This window comes from Globicephala melas, chromosome 2 (assembly GCF_963455315.2).
Source record: "Globicephala melas chromosome 2, mGloMel1.2, whole genome shotgun sequence".
NCBI lineage: Eukaryota > Metazoa > Chordata > Mammalia > Artiodactyla > Delphinidae > Globicephala > Globicephala melas.
Genome location: NC_083315.2, coordinates 25102928 through 25126795, shown reverse-complemented (window position 1 = coordinate 25126795; position 23868 = coordinate 25102928). Strand labels below are relative to the sequence as shown.

The 23868-nt window shown below is 45.2% G+C and overlaps 1 protein-coding gene across 1 annotated transcript in view; it reads right to left on the bottom strand.

The window, feature by feature from the left end:
- The window catches only part of IL15RA (interleukin 15 receptor subunit alpha), a 28502-nt gene extending 5056 nt beyond the window's left edge, over positions 1–23446 (bottom strand). Inside the window, exons 1-5 of the mRNA XM_030836894.2 lie at positions 23365–23446; positions 7094–7288; positions 5233–5325; positions 2961–3155; positions 2353–2385 (exon numbers count right to left, since the gene is read on the bottom strand). Coding sequence (XP_030692754.1) covers positions 2353–2385; positions 2961–3155; positions 5233–5325; positions 7094–7288; positions 23365–23446 — 598 coding nt within the window. The remainder of the gene's footprint in view (positions 1–2352; positions 2386–2960; positions 3156–5232; positions 5326–7093; positions 7289–23364) is intronic.
- Positions 23447–23868: the final 422 nt, after the last annotated feature.

Below are 23868 nucleotides of genomic sequence, written 5' to 3'. Positions count from 1 at the left end.
AGATAACCTTATTTTCTTTTTTAAAAAGTTTTTTTCCTGATATTTTTGCAATGATATTGTAATCAGAAGAGACACTAAAGTTACAGAAACATAACTAGTTGCACCTAAGTAAATAAAAATAAGCATAGAAAAGTTGTTCCAAAAAAAGTAATGGAAAACATGGGAAATTAGTGGAAGTTGTTTTGAGTTTTTAGACTTAACATTAATCATCATTATGACTAAAAGACAAAATTTTTTTATGTGACTCCGTTAAACTATTCCTTCATGTTGACTAATCAGGTTGGCATGCATTTACTGTTCATGGAGAGGTTTATTGGAAAAGGCAAGCTGATGTTAACTGTAGTTCCACTTTCACAATGCTGCTTCGTGTTTCTTATTGAGAATAAAAACTGCAGACTCCAACTCAAATGAGAAGAGCGCCCCTGAGCCAATGATATAACACAGCAATTTGAATTCAGCCATTTGAACTTGGCCTCTTCCTCAGTTATTTCCAGGCAAATTTAGTAAAGAAACCAGAATCACCAAAACAATAGATTAATATATCAACTGCTACGTTCTCCACCCTTTTGTGTTTCCTAGGGGGCACATGGATTGGAGAAAAAGGAAAAGAGATTTGGTGAGACAGAGGAAAGAGGGGAGAAAAGGTGGATGATTGCACAGGAGCCCGGAAGGGCCAGGAGCCCCCGCCTTGACTTCAACCTACAGTGATGTTGGGTCTACACTGGGGAAGGCGGCCAAGGTGGCCAGTGGCCACTGTTCAGTGTGGGTGATGAAAGGGTCCTCTGTACCCACAATGAAGTGTCACCTCACGCCGGTCAGAATGGCCATCATCAACAAGTCTACAAATAGCAAGTGCTGGAGAGGGTGCAGGGAAAAGGGAACCCTCCTACACTATTGGTGGGAACGCAAATTGGTGCAGCCACTATGGAGAACAGTCTGGCGGTTCCTCAAAAAACTAAAAACAGAACTACCATATGATCCAGCAATCCCACTCCTGCCTATATGTCTGGAAAAAGTGAAAATACTAATTTGAAAATATACGTGCAGCCCAATGTTCATAGCAGCACTATTTTCCAAGCCAAGACATGGAAGCAACCCAAGTGTCCATCCACAAATGAATGGATAAAGAGGTGGTATATATATATACAATGGAATATTGCTCAGCCATAAAAAAAAAATGAAATTCTACCATTTGCAGCAGTGTGGATGGGCCTAGAGAATATTATGCTTAGTGAAATAAGTCAGACAGAGAAAGAGAAAATACTGTATGATATCACATATGTGGAATCTAAAAAAATAATACAAATGAATGTATTTGTAAAACAGGAACAGCCTCACAGAGAAAACAAACTTGTGGTTACCAAAAGAGAGAGGGAAGGGGGAGGGGCAGATTAGGGGTAAGGGATTAACAGATACAAAACATTATACGTAAAATAGATAAACAATAAGGATATACTGCACAGCACAGGGAATTATAACCATTATCTTATAATAACGTAAATGGAGTATAATCTGCAAAATTACTGAATCACTATGCTGTACACCTGAAACTAATGTAATATTGTAAGTCAACTATACTTCAATTTTAAATGTGTCCTCTGTGAACATCCAGGGAATCGTCATTTCTTGGCAGTCTGTGCAAACTAGTTAAGCCGCGGGGTAGTGTATTTGATGTGCCGTGTGCCTGCATCTGCTGAAGGTAGTTTTGAAGTGAGAATGTCAATTCCTTATTCCTGGGCAGTGGTTTCTGTTTCTTCCAGTACTGAGCACTCTGCTGGGTTCAGAGTGGGTAATCAATAAATACTTAATTGATCAAATTAAACCGTTAACCTTCCGTAAGCTGAAGGACATGTAAAGTGCCATTTGCTTTTTAATGAGAAATCTGCATTTCGTTGAAGCTTAGGACCATATCTGGCACAGGATAGGAACTCAATTTATATTGTTTGAATAGATGAATGACATAATATAGGGGTAGCTCCTGTTAAAGGCTGAGCATATAAACTGCAGCAAATGTATTTCAGCTGTGAGAGATGAGAGGTATAATACAGTCTGAAAGATAAACCCTTTACTCCTCGTGCACTAAGTGAATATGGCAGTGTAATGTGATGCACCAACTCTGGCTTCTACGCCAGTAGCCTGACAGTGAGAAACTACCAACATTAAGATAAATAGTCAAGTTAGAATTCCATAAACGGGGATCATGTAACTTACTAAACAGAGGCACTTCTGAGAGTGAAAGAGGGAGCTGTTGGTGACCATGCTGGGACAGCAGGCATAAGCCAGGTCCGCCCAGCACCCTGGCACTGAGATGCCCTGAGCATAAACACTACCAGGACAAAGGAAAATACTTACCAGTCACAGCTCTGGGATTGTATTGATATGCACCTGCAGAGAAGAGATTGCAGCTCAGTTATTGCCATGGTCCTAAAGGCACTAATTTCTCACTAAGCAAGACAAATCCTGGACAATTTGGCTCCCATCTTAAAGCCTTGAGAGAGTCACGGCTAGCACAACCAGCCTCACTTTAGCACAGAACCAGGGTCATTGATTTGATTGATGCTGGGCCATGCTTAAGAATCAGATACGCTCTTAGAGAAGATGCCGATTACCGAGCGCTCTCCCATCCCACACACTGTGATCCCAGATCAAGGAAAGCTTCCTCTGGCCTCCCATGTCGGGAGGAGGAAGATCTTGTTCTGATTCTTGGCAAAGGCTCTGCCATGTGAATTAATACGGGGAGGCTTGTCACATGTAGGAGACAGGCTTTCTCTCCCCACTGAGCTGAGCCAGGGTGGAGCACAGAGAACCAAGGCTGTGGCAGAGAGCAGGAGGCAGAGGGTTGCTCAGTCATCCTGACTTTGGATTGGATGGTGTGATGCGATCGGCTCGCTCAGGATCTGCAACTCAGAAGCAGCCTGTGGGAGCTGCCCTCTCCTCCAGCACGCAAAGCCAGCACTAACCGGGCGGGTCCTGCGAGGCCGAGGGGGTGTGTTCCGGAGCCTTGGCTGTTGTCTGAGCTGGGACTTGGGAGGGCTCATTATTGACTACCCCTGTGGTCCCCGCAGAAGGAGCTTTGGATGGCATCAGCCTGGAGCCTGGTCCAGTAGCCAGCCTTGTGGCCACTGTGGTGTCTGACCTGGAAGTAAAAGCTGGCTCTGCAGGGAAGTGCAAGACATGGACAACGAAAATATTGAGAACAGTGTCTTTTCTTGGCTTTGGAAGAGAGTATACTAACACCGGCTCTCGTGAGCCTGCCCCAGCCAGCCCGCCCCCAGCAAACTCCTCCACGGCTCTGGGGAAAACCCCTTGAGTGGGTAACATTTTCATCCATCTGGAATGGCCAAGGGGCTTTTGAGGATGCTAGAGGATTTATGGTTATTCATCATGGGGCACATAAACTAACCATCCCAAAGATCTGGGTAGAACCAGGCACTAGAGAAGTGTTTACTAGGAGACCCAGCTCAGATAAACAGTGGAACTGTACTGGCCAAAAGACATTGGGATGCTGATTTTAGTTTACTTTTTACATGTTTGCACAAAACATTTGAAATCAGGGGAACCTGAGATTTGCCCTGAGGGATGTGTCCTGGCTTGGCCCCCATTTCGGGGAGGGTGGGCCACCTGACTTATGTTTAGGTCCTTTACCTCCCCATCCCTCGCTAGCCAACGGCTGCCCCAAAGTGTAAAGTGTGGTGGCACAGCTCCGCTGTTCTCTTTCTGTGAAAAATGGGTCTTCCACTGTGACAGTACGGTGCTTAGGAGCCCAGCCCTGGAGCAGAGGGTGTGCAAGGGTGGCTGTGAGCCCCGCATCCCGGGCTGTCGGGCCATACAGTCGGGCCACTTCCCCACGCTCTCCCAGCCACGTGGGCAGAGCATGGGTGGGCACCCGTGGCCATGGTGCCTGCCTGGGAGATCAATCTCATGTCTGAGGTTTCACTATGCAGCGTCTGCCAAGTGTTTGGGGCATGAAGGCAAGGCTCTGAGAGGCCACCCGAACCAGGTGTGACTTGGACCAAAGGGATTCTGGGTACTCCAGCCCCTTCCTTCCATTTGTCATCAGCTGAGTAACTGGGAGGAAACCTTGCTCCCGCCTCTCCATCCTCCCTTCAGCAGTGGTTCTCAGCCTTGGGCACCTAAGTAAGGGTCCCCAGGAGAGCTTCTAGAACCCTAATTCCCAGATGCTCCCCAGACCACCCAGAGTTCCAAGGAGATTTCAACGAGCATCCACGGTTAAGAACCGGCTCTCCAGGGAGGAAGCCCGAGCAGCACGGTCAACCACAGTGGGATAGCTGTGCCTGGAGGGAAGGGAGGAGACGGGGACCAGGAAAAGCCTCACAGTGGGTAATGGGCGACAGAAAACCAGGAGTCAAGAGAGGGCATTAGAGGATACAGCGCACGTTGTCCCAGGATGTTCAGCCTCCAAGAGCTCGGATTTTCTTAACATCAGGACGGTGCTGAGGAAATTGGGGTAGAGTTTACCTAAGACTCGGTGGAAATGCAGAACCCTGGCAGCTTCGTGCAAGCGTCTGTACTAAAGCAATCACAGGTTATTGGGAGACGGCTCTGCGTGGGTCTCTCCCGGTTCTGCACACCTTGCCAGCAGGGCACTGACGGCCCTTTCTTGACACCGTCTTTTCAAGGATGCTTAGATGGCCTTGGAAGGTGGAGACAGTGCCTCCCCCTGGAACACAAGGCAGACATGTTCATGCCAGCAGTGAAACACTCAGGTTCCTGCTCAGGCTTCCCCTCCAGTGACGTAGGCTGCCTGTACGGTCATCTGTTTAGGCCTGCTTAAGGCATGTGGGGACGAGGGACTTGATGAAACCTGCTGACAGTCCTGTTGCCTATGGTGCCGGGTAGGAAAGTCCTCCATCTCTGACCCAGGAGGGTCAGGTTTTCTGCCAGCGCCCATGAGACCTGGCAAGGCTGACATGCAAGGCATTCAGAACCTCAGACCCTCCCCCATTCTTGAGGCTACGTTTCTCCCACAAAGTGTGATCTGGCCTATTAAGAGTGGATTTTAAACTCTTATTAATTATGTACCTGTGAAGCCTGGCTATCAAGCTACTTTGGTTTAAAAGGGAAAATGAAACTAATGTCAATCCTCATTCTTGACGTGAATAAGAGGTGTTTGCAGTGGAACCCTGGCAGTGGTCCACGAATCTGAGGGTTCTCTGTGGACCGGATGGCATCAGGGGATGAGAGTCCGGAGAGAGTCTGTGACATTCCTACCTTTTCCAGAAGGGTTGGGGCTGTCTGGCTCTGGGGTCACCCCTGTCGGTGCTGCTGTGGAGGGTGGCCTTTGGTGAGTCAGGGAGGGGTCTCCTAGAGAGAGGATAACCACATGGCATTTATGATCCTGAGGGTGGAACCTGGTGTGGCTTCAGAACTGGATGTAAATAAAAAATAAATATATAAATTTAAAGTGGACACGTCTGGCTCCCTAGGCTAGGCCAGAAGCACAAGAGATAAACAAGCATCAGTCTGCAGTTCCCATTGCAAACAGACTGCACACTATTTTTTTCTAGCCTTTCAGAAAGACTGCATGAGTTAAGTATCACGTGTGTTTTATTTTTGGCTGGGATGATAGCAGCGATGTCAACTCAGCTTTATAACGCTGGCTTTTGCGTGGGAAAATAAATGATTACGCGATGGATTGTGTTTGGCACAAGAGGTTGGGGAAAATAATGGAGGCAGCTGTTAGTGGTAAAAGGTGGGGGCTTTGGGGATGAGACCTAAAGGTTCCTCCAGTCTTCGGGTTCTAAAAGTCTACGATTCCAGGCCTCGCCCCCTTCTTTCCTCTCCCGCCTGCAACCCGCCCTGTTCAGTTCGCCATCCTCGATTCATTCACCCAGAGGAATTGGAACTTTGCAGAAACAGTCACTCTCCCTACAGTGGAAAGCCCTCATTTTTGCCCCTGGACTATGGTTCCAGTGGGTCCCCGGACTAGACCGAGGAAGACACCTGTGTTCTCCCAGAAGTTACTGCTCAGACCCGTCGTCACCCAGCTTATCCCTCCAATGGCCCCAGGATGCCGTGGGCGCCATGTTCCCAGCCCAGCTATTCCTCTGCAACAAGCAGAAGGCTCCCTCCTTGCCCGGCCTCTGATGCCTGCATGGTGGCCACGCAGCGGGAGGGGAAGGGATACAGGGCGATCTCAGCGCTACAGATTCAATACAGATTCAAAAAGCCAGAGGGAGTCTGGTTTTTCAAGGAGTCCCCCAGTTGTGAGTTTGCTGTAGAACAGCCCCGCTTGTCTGCTTTGCCCAGAGAGGAGTGGCGAATTTTCACAAATACTACGTGAGAAAGTATCACGGCTGGACATGCACCACGTGTGCAATAAATGTTTGTTAAATCATCATTCTCTTGGAAGATCACAGATTAACCTTTCCTTTTCTAGAGTATGGGGCTTAGTATTCCTGAAAATAGCACTACTGGCTTCCACTCCAAGATTGTTTGACTTCTGGTGTGGTTATCCAGCTGTGGATGGTTAAAAAAAAAGGGATTCTGGAGATCTTTCCTCACACCCAGTCTTGAGCTCTGGCGGGACCCCAGACATGATAACTGGGCCAAGGGGGTCTCTGCTCTGTGGGTCTCCGCGCTGCTCTCCGGGGAGGAGAACGGGGAGTGATTTCCTTGCAGGCTGTCTCCTAGGGAGGAATCGGGAATGCTCTCTGGGAAACAAGCATGCTGTGAGCACACACTTTTGTCTGTAGCCAAATTCTTGCTTCTGTCATCTTAAAGCACTGAGCTAATAATAGTTAATATTTACCAGATTTCTCTTAATCCTCCTACAAGCCACAATGTTGACATCAGGTCCATTTTCTAGATTAGGAACAAAGAGATCCAAGACATTGAGGCCCTCACTCCAGGTCTCACAGATGGTTAAGTGGCAGAGCCAGGACTTGAACCCAGAACTGTGTGACCCCAAAGCCCATGTATTTCCATCTCCCGGAGGTGTGTTTAGAAGCCCATTTGTTTATTTAGTCTCAGTCCTCAACCCAGATGTCAAGGCCACCTCATTCTGCTGCCCACAGTGCAGTCTGCTCTCTGCGTGGCCTTGGCAAAAGGGGCGGAGGGACAGTGCACTTACTGATGCACTTGAGATTGGGAGTGGTCCAGTGGGCGATGTTCACAGTCTTGTTAAACACGCACTCGGTCAGGCTGGAGGTCCCGGCTTTACGCTTGAAGCCAGAGTTACAAACATACCGCTCCCTGGAGTTGAGGTTGTAACTCTTGACCCAGATGTCTGCATGTTTCACAGATGTAGGAGTTGGGCATGTGATGCCTGCAGAAGTGCAGATGAGAGGGGAGAGATGAAGAGATTTCAGCTTGCTCCGAGGGAACACGGGTGGTAGTCAATAACTTTATAGTCGGGGTCTGGATTATCGTAGGGGCCCCTGGGGATACACCTCAGATTCCAAGCATGTGGAAGATGTTGAGGAAGGGCCCCCACTGTCTAGAAGCTGTCCAGAATCTTGCCTCAAGTACCAGCCATTCAGCATAGCTAGATACCAGGGGTCATAAATAGAGACCCCTCTCTCTTGCCCTCCACTCCCATCAGTCTCCAGCCTCAGTATCTCTTAGCCTCTGGATTGCTATCCCTACAAGCCTTTAATCCATTTCCACAAGGCAGCCGGCATCATCTTCAGATGACTTCAAGTTTGATGACTTCACTCTTTCTCAGTTGCCCACTGCTCTTAGAATAAAAACTAAAATCAAGGCTTTGCTGGACCCGGCACTGTCTGCCTCTCCAGCTGCCCTTCCCTCTGGCCACACTGGCCTCTGGTCCCCCCATGCCTCTCACCATGCACCTCCCCCGGCCACTCTTGGCTGGCCATCTCCTGCCACCCTTCTTAGCTTAGTTCAACATCGCTTCCTCAGGAAAGCCCTCCCTCAGCCCCACAATCAGAATAGCTGTTGGCATTAACCACGACCCCGCAGAGTAACCACTGGCCATAGATGAAAGGCTACACCGATGAGGACTGGAAGAATATTAGTCATGTGTATATATTATATACTGTTTTAAATATATGAAATACTTCACAATAAAAAAGTGGGGGAGGGGATTTTAAAATACCCTGCCACAAGAAGTCAGAAACCTTGGCTGACCACAGGGCAAGAGAGGGCTAAACCATGCCAAGGGTGGGTATTCAGTGCTTTTGCTGCTAAATGAATGTGAAAAAGGGAGGAGATCCTAGAATTAGGAATTTTCTCCTTCCTCTGGGCAAGTTAGGGCAGCTTAGGGTAAAATTGAAGCCGAGAAGACTTGTGAGGCCATTTGGGAGGATTCTGGACAGGCTTTTGGGAGACAAGACACAAGTCACTCCCAGCAGACTGTGGATGTGACCAAGTGCATGTGGAGTGAAAAATAAGATACGTTTTATCAGAGAATGTTACCAAAAGAAGGTAAGAGCCAGAACTAGAACAATTAAAGTTTTCTTAATAATTGCCCCCTTCTAATTAGTTGGAAGTTGAAAGATTTGAGCAAGATTTAGACCCTACGATTTTCTTTGTATGAAACTTGATGGCTAAAACCAGTGTCCTGGGGTTTGCCCCGTCCTGGACCTTCATTTCATTCCCGAGGCACCTCTCTGTAGACAGATGCTCAGTAGATCAGCAATCAGCTCCATAGTTCGTCTAGTGCTGTTAGCATGACACCTAGTGAAGTCCTTTGTTCTCATATCTGAGTTTGGGAACAGGCTAGGATCAGACAGTGCTAGTCTGAAAATCTGCTGATTTAGCCACCTGAGAGTACTAGGAACAGCCCAACTCCCAAATGGATGAGGTGGGCTCAGTCACCTATTGGGATTGGACAGTGTCCTATCCAGATTAGAGCCTGTGCTACGCCCGGAGGGGGACAGAGTCTGGAAAATGTGACCATCTTCCACAGTTTTGCATGACGTGCTGAGGACGCTGGATTCCAGAACATGAATCTTCATCTGCCTTGGAAAATGTCTCTGTCTTCACCCGTGTGTCCTGGTGGTGCTGAGTTCCTTCTACAGCCTTCGAATAAGCCAGTCTTGTTTGATTTACCCCACCAGAACCTGTGCCTGCTTCCTAGAAATCCGAACCTTCCTCTGGTCGGGCAGGATCTGGGGTCAGCTTTGACTAGCCACGGGCCCCCCAAATAGCAGCTTTCACCATCCTTCTCACCTGCTCCCTGTGGACTGGGCTGCCTCTGTCCAGGACCCTAGCTTTCTGGACTAGGGACTGCCCCTCTGCCCAGGTCTTGTCCATCTTCTCCTCCAGAGGGCATCCCCTGGGTTTCCACACTCCCCAGCTGCTGGCCTAGGTTTGGATGTCAGAGAATGACTGCCAGAATCACCAGGACACTTATTCACCTGACTCTCAGCGTCACCACCACCTGGACCCCTTATGCCACATCTTGCTGGCCAGGTGGGCCTCTTTAGATATCAAAATCACAAGGAGCCGTCTCCAGGGACTTCCCTGGCGGTTCAGCGGTTAAGACTTCGCCTTCCAATGCAGGGGGTGCGGGTTCGATCCCTGGTCGGGGAGCTAAGATCCCACTTGCCTCGCAGCCAAAAAACCAAAACATAAAACAGAAGCAATGTTGTAACAAATTCAATAAAGACTTTAAAAATGGTCCACATTAAAAAAAAAACTTAAACAACAAAAAAAGAAGGAGCCAGATTCAGAGTGTGGTTGGAACAATCCACGGTCAAGTGCCCAGCAGCCTGCAGACAGGCCAGCCCACTGCTGGGGCGGCTGTCAGACCCTCCCCTCCTGCTTCAGGCTCTGTCACTGAGGTGTCAGCATCCTCATGCCGGAGCCCACCTGAGCTCGGTGGGTTAGTCACTCCAGGCTTTACTTTGGTCTCCCTAGTCTCAAGAGGGAAAATGGATTGTTTGCTTTTTGTTCTTAATCCAACCCCTGACTCTTCTTTTAAAGCCCCATTGACATCTAATATTAGATTTTTAAAACTATAACATACAGCCTGCCGTCCTTTATCACTCCATCCTGATGGTGACAATGTTCTCTTTTCGCTTGCGGGGCTTCTATAGTGGACTCAAACATTTTCATTTTCTTTTCAATGAGATCATAAGATAATCGTTATTTCAATGTACCAGTTTTCTAAAAGAAAAATTTCCTACTAATTTGTATGAACAAAGTTCATAGTGAAGAGAAGAAATCTGGCTGTTTAGGTTTACTTCCTTCATCTTCCTCTCTCTCCCATCTGGTCTTTGGGTTGTACCTCTTTCGCCTGAATCCCTTCCCAAATGTTTTTATTCGCTGTGTAGTCCTCAAGTTCAGCTTAATCCACTGATTCTAATTTCAAATGATGTTCTTTTAAAAAAATATACTTATTTATTTATTTGGTTGCACCAGGTCTTAGGTGCGTCAGGAGGGCTCCTTAGTTGCAGCTCCAGGGCTCCTTTAGTTGTGGCTCACCAGCTTCTTAGTTGCAGCACGTGGTCTCCTTAGTTGAAGCATGCGAACTCTTAGTTGCGGCATACACATGGGATCTAGTTCCCTGACCAGGGATCGAACCCAGGCCCCCTGCATTGGGAGCGTGGAGTCTTATCCACTGCGCCACCAGGGAAGTCCCTCAAATGATGTTCTGAATCTATTGATCTTTCCTCGGCCACCTTTTTTCAGTCTTCCCTGTTTTCTGTGTTGTTTTCAGATTTGGGATTTTTGTCAGCAAATTGTTCTACATCTTCTAAGTCTTAAAATACTCCCCTCCATTTAGGGCAGTGGATTTCAACTTTGAGTGTCTGTGGCATTCTCTGAAATCAAACATTTGCGCCCTTCCCACTCAAGGGGATTTAAAACATTGAGACAATGGCGACCGTGCCAGCAAGTTATAAAGAGCCACTGCCACAGCGTAAGGGTATCCATGCTAATGTGTAACTCACTTGGTCATCCTTCAGGGCTGGCTGCTATGTGGGTGGGATAGTTTATTGCGTATAAAAGCACCTAAGTTTATGGTGTATATAATAATTCAGAGTTCTTACAGCCTTCAGTAAATAGGCAGTCTTCTTTGTGGTGGTTTGACTTCACCTTAGATTCACAGCAGGTAGTACCCCTCCCAGCTCGACACCCCTTCTGCCAAACGTTGTCATTGCTGGTATATTCACTTGAGCAACAGTGAATTTTACACACTGATCAGGAAATGTGCTGTGCACACAGTTGAGGACCTCTGTTTTACAAGGCAAAGCACGCTGGGCCAGATCCTGAGTGAATGAGTAGTGACTTCTTGTAGCATCCGTAGATTTTCCTCCCAAGCCCATTTCTGCTGTTAAACCTGAGGGCAAAGGTCTGAAGTCACTGTCATCCCTCCTTTTCTTCCTGATTCTCTACTGGAACCAGTCATCAGTGAGTAAGACATACTCAACCCAGGGTCCTCACTGTTGGAGGAAGAAGTTACAACTATGGAAATGGGGAGGGGACGACTGGAATGCACCCTGAGGTGCTGGGATAGAATTGGGGTTGTAGGTGTCAGAATGCAATCATAGTGTGTGTGTACACGTCTGTGTATACGTGATTCTGTGTGTACACGTGTGTGCGTACACGCTACCTGTGTCCTCTGACAGTGCCTGGAAGCAATGACATGTAAGCAGAAAACACATTTAGTACCAAGATCTTTGTCTCCACTAAAAGGAACCTCAGCTTCTTGGAGAAAAGGCTGACCTGGGGCCGGGAGAGGGAAAGCACAAGGTGAGTGTGGAATATCTGGTACCAGAAAGTAGGGAAGGGCTTAGAGAATGATGGCAACATGTCAAAAGGATTTAGTGGCCAGGTTGAACTGGCTATTGCTGGCCAATCTGGGACAATCTGAGTGTCAAAACAAATATAATAACAGATTAAGGAATAAAATAAAACAAGACTCAAGTCTGTGCTAATATAAATAAATAAAGGACTAATAACTAAATAGGGGAGAAGAGAAAGCCTTCAGTATAATGCTAACTAATAAATATAGACAGGATGATGGAATAAGAAAAAGGGACAATGGATGCAAAAATGAGGGACATAGTATTTACATAGTGTGGCAGATTTGCCCTGCGTCAGTTTAGCTGAGCTGGACACACACGCCCTAAATTCCCCTCCCTGCACGGTGTCCAGTTAGCCTGTGACACAACAAAGATTTTATGTTCAATCTGGAAGGAGGGAAGGAGCATCCATGTTCCTTTGCACTTGGGAGACAGGGGCCGCTGCCGCTCACACACTGTCGCTTATCTGCAGGCTCCCTTGGGTGGCCAAACAGCTCCTCCAGCCCCGTGACTCTTTGCTGCAGCTTCTTCCACCTTTGGGCCTTAGGTGTGTATCTTCTGCCATGAAGAGGAGCGCCAGCTTCTGCTGGACACGCTCCTCGTGGAAGCTGGAGTCTCGGAGGGAAGATGAAAGGCCAACATGGGATCCAGCTTGGCCTCACGGCTCCCAGGTGGCTCTTGCTTCCCCCACTTTATGACCATCTTCCCACTCAGACCGTGGCCTGGAGGCTCCGGCTCCAGACACAGAAGGAACAGCTCACCTAGATGGTAACCAGCTCCCACAGCTGCACAAGGTGGTTCTGCTCTTCTTAGATTCTTAGGACCACAATCCTGACTGGTACATAGAGTCCTAAAGAATCTTCCCACAATTAGTTACTAGTTACAATGGGGAAAATGGTAACTATATTGGAGAAAGCTGACAAACACCACCTGAACCAAGTGATCAGAAGTAACATCACCAACACTTGGACAAATAGCTGTCATATCCCTCCTGATCCGATTCATTGACAAGAACACAAGCATCACATCTGTGGTCTCTCTCCCCCAAATCCATAACTGGAATTTAACCACGAGGAAACACCAGATGAACCTAAACTGAGGGACATTCTGAAAAGTAGTTGGCCTGTATTCACGATCAAGAAAGATCAAGAGGGACTTCCCTGGTGGCATGGTGGTTAAGAATCCTCCTGCCAATGCAGGGGACATGGGTTCGAGCCCTGGTACGGGAAGATCCCACATGCCGCGAAGCAGCTAAGCTCGAGTGCCACAACTACTGAGGCCCTCGTGCCTAGAGCCCGTGCTCTGCAACAAGAGAAGCCACTGCAATGAGAAGCCTGTGCACCGCAATGAAGAGTAGCCCCCGCTCGCGGGAACTAGAGAAAGCCCGCACGCAGCAACAAAGACCCAACGCAGCCAAAAAAGAAAAAAAAAATGAAAGGCAAAGGGAATGTTCCAGACTGAAAGAGGCTAAAGAAATGTGACAACTAAATGTGATACATGGTCCTGGATTAGATCCAGAATTAGGAAGAAAACAGCTAAAAAGGACATTAATGGGACAATTGACAAAATTTGAATATTGACTAAGTATTAGATAATAATATTATGTCAAAATTAAATTTCCTAATTTTGATAGTTGTACTATGATTATGTGAGAGTGCTGTTTTTTAGGAAAGTATGTAAGAGAATGTGTTCTTAGGAAACATACTGAAATATATAAGCATAAAGAAGCATAGTGTCGCCAACTTAGTTTTAAATGCTTCAGAAGAACGTGCACGTGTATAATAAATGTAGATTTATTTAGAGAGATGGGGGAATGGTAAAGCAAATGGGGAAAAATGTAAACAGCTGGCGAATCTGGGTAAAGGATATTCCGAAGGTCTTTGTACTATCTTTTCAACTTCATGGTAAGTTTGAGGTTGTATTGGAATAAATAAGTTAAAAAATAAGTATCCAAAGAAAAACCACCTGATGAGTGGCACTTGGGCCCTTTCTTTGAGATTTCCTGTTGAAGGAAACTCTATGAGCCCTTGACAACTCAGACCAAGATTACCTTTTGGTCAGGAAAATTTTAATTATTTCCCTAATTGTGGTTTTCATGGTGCCGACCTCCCCTCTTTTCTCCTCTCTCCACACCTTTTATTTTATTTATTTATTTATTTAATTTTTTTGCGGTAGCGGGCCTCTCACTGTTGTGGCCTCTCCCATTGCGGAGCACAGGCTCCGGACGCGCAGGCTCAGCAGCCATGGCTCACGGGCCCAGCTGCTTCGCGGCATGTGGGATCTTCCCGGACCGGGGCACGAACCTGTGTCCCCTGCATCGGCAGGCGGACTCTCAACCACTGCGCCACCAGGGAAGCCCTTGGTTTCATTTTTGAAAGATACTTTTCCTGATTATTAGAATTCTGGCTTGACAGTTTTGTTTTGTTTTGGCACTGTAAAGATGTCACTCCATTTTCTTATGGCTCGCATAGTTTCTGATGAGGTCTACTGTGATTCTTATCTTTGTTCCTTGTGTATAATGTATCTTTATTCTTTTTATCATCTCTTTACTTTTCAGCAGTTTGAATATGATGTGTTTAGCATGAGGTTTTTGGGTTTTTTTTTTCCGCGGGGGGCCATTTATCCTTCTTGGTGTTCTCTGAGTTTCCTGGATATGTGACTGAATATCTTTTATAAATTTGTGGAAATTCTCAACTATTATCTCTTCAAATATTTCTTCTGCTCCATTCTCTTCTGTTTCTGGAATTCTGATTACACATATATTAGACTACTTTCTATTGTACCACAGCTCTTGGATACTCTTCTATGGGTTTTTTTTTTTTCTTTCATTTTTTCTCTTTATGTTTCTGTTAGAGTAATTTGTACTGACCTATCTGCAAGTTTACTGATTCTTTTCTTGGCTGTGTGAAGTGTTCTGATAAGCCTGTCAAAGGCTTGCTTCATTTTGTTTTTTAAAAATTTTCTAACATTTCCATTTGATACTTTCTTATGATTTCCATCTCTCGGCTGAAATTCCCCATTTACTCGTGAATCCTGTCCATCTTTTTCACTTGAGCCTTTAACATATTAATGATAGTTACTTTAACTTCCAGTCTGATAGTTCCAATTTCTGGGTCAACTCTGAGTCTTGTTTACTGCTCTGTCTCTTCATAGTGGGACTGTGCTGTTGTTGCTTTTTGGTATGTCTCATAATTTTTGATTGAACACTGAACTATGTGTGTAGAACTGAGATAAATAGTATTTATGCCTGAAAATGTGAACACTTCTGCTAAACTGATGATGTGGGGAGGATTGAGTCAATCTAGTCAGCTGTTGAATTGGATTTGGATTTTGTTGTTGCTATGGTTACCTTCAGAACACCATTGGCTTCAAATTCCTCTAATCTTTTTTTTTTTTTTGCGGTACACGGGCCTCTCACCGCTGCGGCCTCTCCCGCTGCGGAGCACAGGCTCCGGACGCGCAGGCCCAGCGGCCATGGCCCACGGGCCCAGCTGTTCCGCGGCATGTGGGATCCTCCTGGACCGGGGTGGGGGGGGATCCTCCCGGACCGGGGCACGAACCCACGTCCCCTGCATCGGCAGGCGGACTCTCAACCACTGCGCCACCAGGGAAGCCCCTCCTCTAGTCTTATCTTGTGCTTAGGGTGGGGGCTAGAGTGGCAGAAGATTCTTCTCAGTGCTCCCGCTCCACCCTCATCTTTTGTCCTTTTCCATTTATCTAAACCACAGGGGTTGTCTCTCCACACTCTTGCCCACCCCACCTTGAGCAGTTGACTGCTGTGTTTTTTACTTGGTGCTTGCTTGCCTGGATGTGGTGGCATCAGGGGAAGTTCTCTGTGGTCTTAATCCAGCCTCACTCTTAGGCTGGCCCTGTGTGCTTGGCTCTCAGGGTTGGAGTTTTCAGTTATATTGCTTTTTCCTTTCATGGCAGCCAACCTCTCCCTTGTATCTTTGACAGGTTTTGTGCATTAAAAAACTTCCTTCCTCTCATCCAGCAGCCACAGCAGTGGACCTCCAGTGGTATTTAGTGTAGGATCTTGACACAGGACCAAGTATATGTGGGGTTATTTATGGACTTGATATTCTGTTCCATTGATATATTTGTCTATTTGTTAATCTTGACACCAATACCATGCTGTCTTGATTACTATAGCTTTATAATAAGTCTTAAAGTCAGGTAGTGTAAATCCTCTAACTTTGTTAATTATTTTCAAAGGTGAGTTTGGTTCTTCACTGGGTTATAGAGTCAGTATATCAATTTCTCAGTATATCAATTTCTAACTGGAAAAAAAAAGCCTGCTGAAAGTTTGATTGGAATTGCATTAAATTTATAGATCAAGCTGGTGAAGAACTGACATCTTAATAATATTGAGTCTTCTCAGTATCCATAAACACAATATCTTTCTTGATTTATTTATATCTTCAGTAGTTTATCAGAAGTGTTTTATAGTTTTCAGAGTACTAATCTTGTACATATTTTGTCAGATGTATTCCTAAGTATTTCATATTTTTATTTCAACACAAATGGCATTATTCTTATTTTAATTTCTAATTGTTGCTAGCATTTTGTATACTGATATTTGTAAATTAATTGTGTACTCTGCAACTTTGCTAAACACATTCTAGTAGCATTTTTGTAGATTCCATAGGATTTTCTATGGAGATGGTCCCATAGAAATTTCATGATTCTTGGTTATATTATTTTAGTGGTTGCTTTCGGGTTTATAGCATGTGTCTTTACCTTATCACAGCTTACTCTCAGGTGAAATTATACTACTTCACATATATAGTATAAGAGCCTTAAACAATATACTTTCATTTCTCTCTGCCCAGCCTTTGTGCTATTTTGTAATACATTTTGCTTCTACATATTTTATAAGTACCACAACACATTATTATTATTTTTGCTTTAAACAGTTGTTTACCTATTTTATTGGCTATGGATTTTAATAGATGTTTGCTCTGTATTATTTATCATTTCTGGGTATTTTTTTCAGCAGGAGAGTTTTTCAGAATACCTACTCTATCATTTTGCTAAAAAAGGGAGTCTACTTTCTGTTGTGAACAGTCCTCAAAGAAAGATAAATCCATGAATAATTGATACATGAATCCACAGGGTATTAGTATACTGCAGCCAACCCAATCAGCCACATACTGGCCAGTAACTAACTTTACAAAGCTAGACTCTCTCACAAGTGCATTGGAGATAACACATTTGATTGCATCAATAACCTTTCATTTCAGAGGCCTTAATCACATCTTTTGATACTTCAATTATAATTTCTCTATATATTCTCTCATAACATTGTTCCTTCGATAATCAGTGTAAGCAAGTCTCACCTTGTTTACAATATTGTAAGCTCCTGAAGGGGGGGAATATATTTCTCTGGTGCTCTTACAGCTCTAACTAAGCCCAGTATGTGATGGGTGTTTTCTCAAGTTAGTTACTAGCTTATGAATCTATAGAGTGGAATGGATGAAGTAATGGAAGTGGGAGAAAATGTAAGATTCTGGCATTTTCAAAGCTCTTAAGTAGCAAAAAATATACATAACAAGTCCTATTGATCATTTAAATGAAGTCACCAAAATAGTTGTGTAGGGCCACACCTCTTTCACTTCTCAGAACCTGTGAATCAGACTTTTTTATCAAGTCAGTTTACACAGTCTAGTATGAGTAAGTAGCCCTGGCCTAGTCTTGCATCCAGAGTTCAAGGGTAGCAGGCGCCTCCCAGTCTTCAAGGAAAGTCAGAATCCGTTCGAGTATTTTCTTTCTCTTATTCTATTATTTAAATGCCTACAGAATGCTGACTGCGGTAGGATACAAAGACGTATAGGATATGCTTTCTGCCCTCAAGCTCTTTGTGACTCTGATGTCTCAAAAGCATAAAAGCCTGTCTGTGTTCACAGTAATCCATTTTTCCTCATTATTTTTCTGGCTGAAACGCCAGCCAAGCCAACACATTTTTTTCCTATTGGCACTCAGTGTAAGTACCAACCACAGCCAGGTCATGCCCTTAACTCATCAATTCTCTTCTCTCTCAGGCTCATTCACTGAGCTTCTTAATCTACCTTTTGTGTAGTAGGTGGATTCATCACAGTTCAAGTCCTTAAATTATGACTTTTGAAGGCTTGGAAGACTTGAGTGGCTATAGGTTGAAGGGCAAACAAAAAAGGGAAAGAGTGAAATACATTCTATACTTGTAGAACTCAAAAGGAAATCTGCCCCCTCCCCTCTCCATTACTGACGCTGCCTTGCTTCAGGGTTTCATCACCACTTACTGGAACTATTGCAAAAGCCTCCAACTTAGCTTCCTGCCTCCAGACCCTCTTGACTACAGTTTGTTATTCACACTCTTGATAAGAGTAACCCCTTCCACCATGCAACTCCAATAATATCCCCCCACCAGAGCCCTTAATTAGGTCCCTTCCGCACAGAAGAAAAGTAAGTCTTTCCAAGTGGAAACATTCAGGCAACATCAATCATGTGTAACGAGTAACATGGATATGACTCCAAGAGTATATACTAGGGGATTTTATACATGAATTTACTTAGTTACGTACTATTTGGTAAAATCAATTTGGCAGAAGTGATTTAGCTGAGTACAAGTTAGTTGAAGTGATGATTTGATTGAAAAAGAATATCCTCAAACATTTCTGCCATTTAAAAAAGACTTTGAGGGCTTTCCCCTTGCCTTTTTTGTTCTTTATAGCTAATTTTCATCCAGTTATTCCTACTCTGTGCTTTTTAGAACATCAGACATTTTGAAACAACCTAAATATCCAACCATTGGAAGGTAACAGAAGCCTACAAATAGCTCTAACAATAAGGAATTGTTTAAACAAGTTGTAAAGGATTATAAATGTATGTATATAATGCACAAATGTTATATGCAGTGACTTTATAGAACCTGATTTTGAGCAATTTGCAACATTTATAAAGCCACAAAAACATTGGCAAACAAGATCGGCTATAATTAATTAAAGATGAATTAGAAAAAAATTCCAAAATTCTAGATCTTTTTTGCATTATTTCTTTTGTAGTTTTATTTATTTCCTTTCATTACAAAAGCAATTCAAATTACGACAGAAAAATAAGAAAAGGCGGACAACTACACACACACAGACACATACACACAGACATAACCTATAATTTTTCTACTCAATGACAACTACTAGATCTTCTAGTAAAAACGGAATCATATGATGCATATATTTGAAAGCAACCCTATTTTATTTATGCAATCCTCCACTGTTGGACATTTAGGTTGATTTCAACAAATCCCATATTTTGTACGTTTAAGTTTTTATCACTTTTTTTGCTATCAGTAGCAGCACAAAGCAATAATGAGGTAAAAATGACTTGGAAAAAAAAAAGGTTTTAGCAAAACTTCCCAGATTCTGAAAAATGGTTTAAAAAATGTTTAAAGACGTAAGTTTTACAACCACCCCCAAGCACTACACTAGCACCCTGCACAACAAAACCCAAACTGATGAGCAGGGATATTCATCTTCAAACAAATCATTGCCCTTTCCAGCTGCTTTGGGCAAATCATCTGCAGCCTTTCAGGTTACGAGGATCTTTAAGAAGCAAATGACCTCCTAGCCGAGATGATGGGTTTCAACTTGCTGTGTCTGTTAGTGCTGAAAACTAACAGGAACAGATCTGAGAGTATTATTTACCCAGCTAGTTGTAAGGAATGAGCTGCCCTGTATAATTCCTGACCAGGATCATACTGCCAAGTAGCAAATCTAATCATCCGTATCCACTTCTAAGCTCACTTAAAAACATCAGGCACCCTCTGTTCTGTTAGCTTTTTGTCCATCTTTACACCAATACCACACTGTCCTGATTACTGTAACCTTCTAACTCTCAATATCAGAAGTGTTGATCCTCCAACTCAGTTGTGTTTCAAAGTTGTTTTGGCTATACTAGGTCTTTTGCATCTCCGTGTGGATTTTGGAACCAGTTTGTCAATTTCTATAAGAAAGCCTGCTGGGATTTTGATTTGGGGAGGATTGACAGCTTAACAATATTGATCTGTCCAATGCATGAACATGATATACCTCCGTTTATTTAGATCTCCTTTAATTTCTCTCAGCAGCGGTTTGTGGTTTTCAGTGTACAGGTCTTCCTCATTTTTGTCAGATTTATCCCTACATATTTCATACTTTTTGATGCTATTGCCAGTGATATTGCTTTTTAAAAAAATTTCAGTTTCCAATTGGTCAGTGCTAATGTCTAGTAATATAATTGATTTTCACGTACGGATGTTTTGTCTACAGCAGCCAGCACATGTATAAACAGCTGATGCTCAAAATAGGTGTGTAAGAGCAATTCAGCAGAGATATCTTTCCAACAAATGGTGCCAGAATGACTGGATATCCACATGCAATAAAACCCAAAACCAAACCAATATAAAACCTTCAAGCCATACTTCACATTATATGAAAACTTAATTCAAAATGAATCACAGACATCAATGTAAAACCTAAGCTATAAAACTTCTAGAAGTAAACACAGAAGAAAACCTTTGTAACCTTAACTTAAGCAAAGGTTTCTTAGATATGACACTGAAAGCACAGTATATAAAAGAAAAAATTAATAAGCTGAACTTCATCCAAATTAAAAATTTCTGGGTTTCCCTGGTGGTGCAGTGGTTAAGAATCCACCTGCCAATGCAGGGGACATGGGACATTCAATCCCTGGTCTGGGAAGATCCCACGTGCCACGAAGCAACGAAGCCTGTGCACCACAACTACTGAGCCTGTGCTCTAGAGCCCACGAGCCACAGCTACTGAGCCCACGTGCCACAACTACTGAAGCCCACGTGCCTAGAGCCTGTGCTCTGCAATGAGAAGCCACCGCAGTGAGAAGCCCGAGCACTGCAAGGAAGGGTAGAGCTCGTGAGCCACAGCTAGAGAAAACCCATGCACAGCAATGAAGACCCAACGCAGCCAAAATTAAATAAATAAATTTATATAAAAAAAATTTCTGCTCTTCGTTAGACGCTTATGAGAATGAAAAGACAAGCCACAGACTCTGAAAAAATATTTGCAAATCATATATCTGATAAAGGACTTGTATCCAGAATATAGAAAGAACTCTCAAAACTCAATTCAATAACTCATTTTTTTTTAAAAGGGCAGAATATTTAACTAGACACTTTACCAAAAGAAGATATATTGATGGAAAATAAGCACAAGAAGAGACGCTCGACATCATTCATTATTTGGAAAATGCAAATTAAAACTATGAGAGACCACTACACATCTATTAGAATGGAACGATTAAAAAGACAGACTGGCCACACACACACACACACACACACACACACACACACACACACACACACACACAGGTTTTTTTTGGTAACTGTGAGATGATGATGAATGTGTTAACTAATCTTATTGTAGTAATCATTTCACAATATGCACATATATCAAATCATCATGTCGTACACCTTAAACTTACACAATATTATATACCAATTACATATATCTCAATAAAGCTGTAAAAAAATTAAAAATTTTAGAAGTTAAACAACAAAAAAAGACTGGCCATACCAAGTACTGACAAGGATGTGGAGGAAGTAGAACTCTCACCCACCGCTGGTGGGAGTGTAAATGAGTACAATTACTTTGGAAAATAATTTGGCTGTTTCTTTAAAAATTAAACATACACATGTCACGTGATCCAGCCATTCCATTCCTAGCCATTTTCTCTGCCCAAGAGAAACAAAAACCTCTGTCCACATAAAAACCTATATGTGAATGTTCATAACAGCTTGATATGTGATAGTCAAAAACCGGAGACAACCCCAAAAATGTCCACTATCAAGTGAATGGATTAAAAAACCCTGCAATATCCATGCAGTAGAACAGTGCTAGTAATAAAGAAGAATGGGCTGTTGATACAAGTTACAAGGCTGGAGAATTCTCTGAATAATTACTATAAGTGAAAGGAGCCAAACAAGAAAGAGTACAAACTGCATGATTCCGTTTATATAAAATTCTAGAAAATGCAACAAATCAATAGTGACAGAAAGCAGATCTTTGTTGCCTGGGGGACAGGGCTGGGAGGTCAGGATAAACGCAAAATGTAAGGAAGCTTTTGATAGTGATGGTCATGTTTACTCTCTTGACCGTGGTGATGGTTTCGTGACTATACATTTACCTCTGAACTTGTCCAATTGTGCCTTTAAATGTATACTGTTTATTATCTGTCAGTTATACCCCCGAGAGAACTGTTTAAGAAAAACTAAGAAACACCGAGAGCCAAAAGATGGCAGCAATGCCTTTGTGGGGTCAGAGAGCTATGCTGGTTGATGAGCTTTAGAGAGCTTGCCTGCAGTGTCATCTGCATTTGTAAGCAGACGGCTCATCTTTGCCGGGTTCTGACTAAAGCTGAATTTCACTTTCACATTGTCCAGTCGAGTTGCCCCAGTGCTCTGGCTGTGCCCCACATCTCCCCAGGGGTCGTGTGGGACACTGGCTAGCCAACTGACTCCATCACCAACATAACTCAGATTCTCAGAAGTTGGGGGAAATGCAAACATAGTCTCAGGAAAATTAAACTTTAGGAAAGCCTTCAGAGCTATGGGTTCACAGCAGGCCAGCCAGCCACAACTGTGGATGGATGCCTCTGATGGAGTAATGGGTAGACTGGCCCGACTGGAGGTAAGTTATTAGGAGTGTTGCCTTAAACATACACACATACACACACACACAGATCATGGGATTACTATCTCCTGGAGAGTCCATGGTTGGTCTTTGGGGTCCCAAACCCCAAAATTATATGGAAGTTTTGGAAGTATGTGCATTCATGTATTTTTCAGAGGAGAGAGTTCGTAGCTTTCATCAGACCCTCAAAGAGCTCCGTGACTGTAACAAGATTAAGGCGCGCCAACGTGGATAAAGCCAGACCCATCTCTCCTTTCTCCTCCCTCTTGTCTAGCTCTCGGGACGAAAATCTACAACCTATAGGACACTCGTTCGAGTCTAACCGGGAAATGACATCTGTGCGACCTAAAGTTCTTCCCGAACACACCCAGCCATCCTCAACTTCGTTCTTCCCCGTTTGCCTGGGACCGCGTACTCCGGGGCGCGCCCCCCACCCCGCGCACTCTCTCGGTTTCCTAGTGCGGAAGAATTTGGAGCTGTTGCCAGGTCCCCCAGGTGTGCAACCTGCCCGACACGTTTTCACTCCTCCGGGACGCACGCAGTCCGTACCCCGTCCTACCACCCCCCCCCCATATAACCTGCTTTGATCGGAGGGTAGAGACCAGTCGTTTTCCCCGGACCGCCCCATCCCCCGGGGGGACTGCCGGCGGATGAACGCGCGCACAGCTTTCCTCGCGGGGCTGATGCGTTTCTCGAAATCGCTGTAAAACTCTCAACTCCGAGCCCGCATTGCAAACCCCGGCTTCTTCCCTTTGCCTCGGAAATTGGGGAAAACGTAGAATGAAAAGCCCGACCACTCGCTCCCTGCCTTGAGAGGCCAGGCGAGCCGGGGCGCGGGGCCCTGAGCCGACGGTCCCCGCGTCCCTCCACGTGTCCCCGGCGCGCGGGCGCACACCCTTGTGCTGGGGGCCGACCCCAGCCCGGCTTCCCGCTCCCCGCGCGCTCCCTACCCGGCGTCGCCGGCGGTCCGAGCAGCAGCAGCAGCAGCGCGGGGAGGGCGCCGACTCCGCAGCCCCGGAGCCGCCTCGACATGGCCCGACCTCGGCCGCGCCCCCGCCGGCCTCCTCCCGGGCTCGCCGCGGACGCGACGCCGCGCCGCTCGCGCGTTCAGATGTCCACTGCCCGGGAGCAGGCGGCGGGCGCAGCTCCGAGACCGGCCGCCCCGCGAGCCGCATTCGCTTTCGCTTTTGCTTTTGCTTTAGCCCCCGAGGGCTGGAGAGGTGAGAAGCGGTGACAGACCCGTGACTCAGCATCCCCACCCCCTCCCCTGGAAAAAGACCCTATGACCTCCGCGCCGCCGCCCGGTCCCCGCAACGCCACCGGCAGCGCGGGACGGGGACCCGGACTGTGCCCTGAGGAGGCCCGGGGTCCTCCCCGGCTTTGCCCTTCTCGCCCCTGGTGACCCCAGCAGTCCATTCCGTCGTGTGTCCCCGCGACGAGTGGGAGAAGCTTTC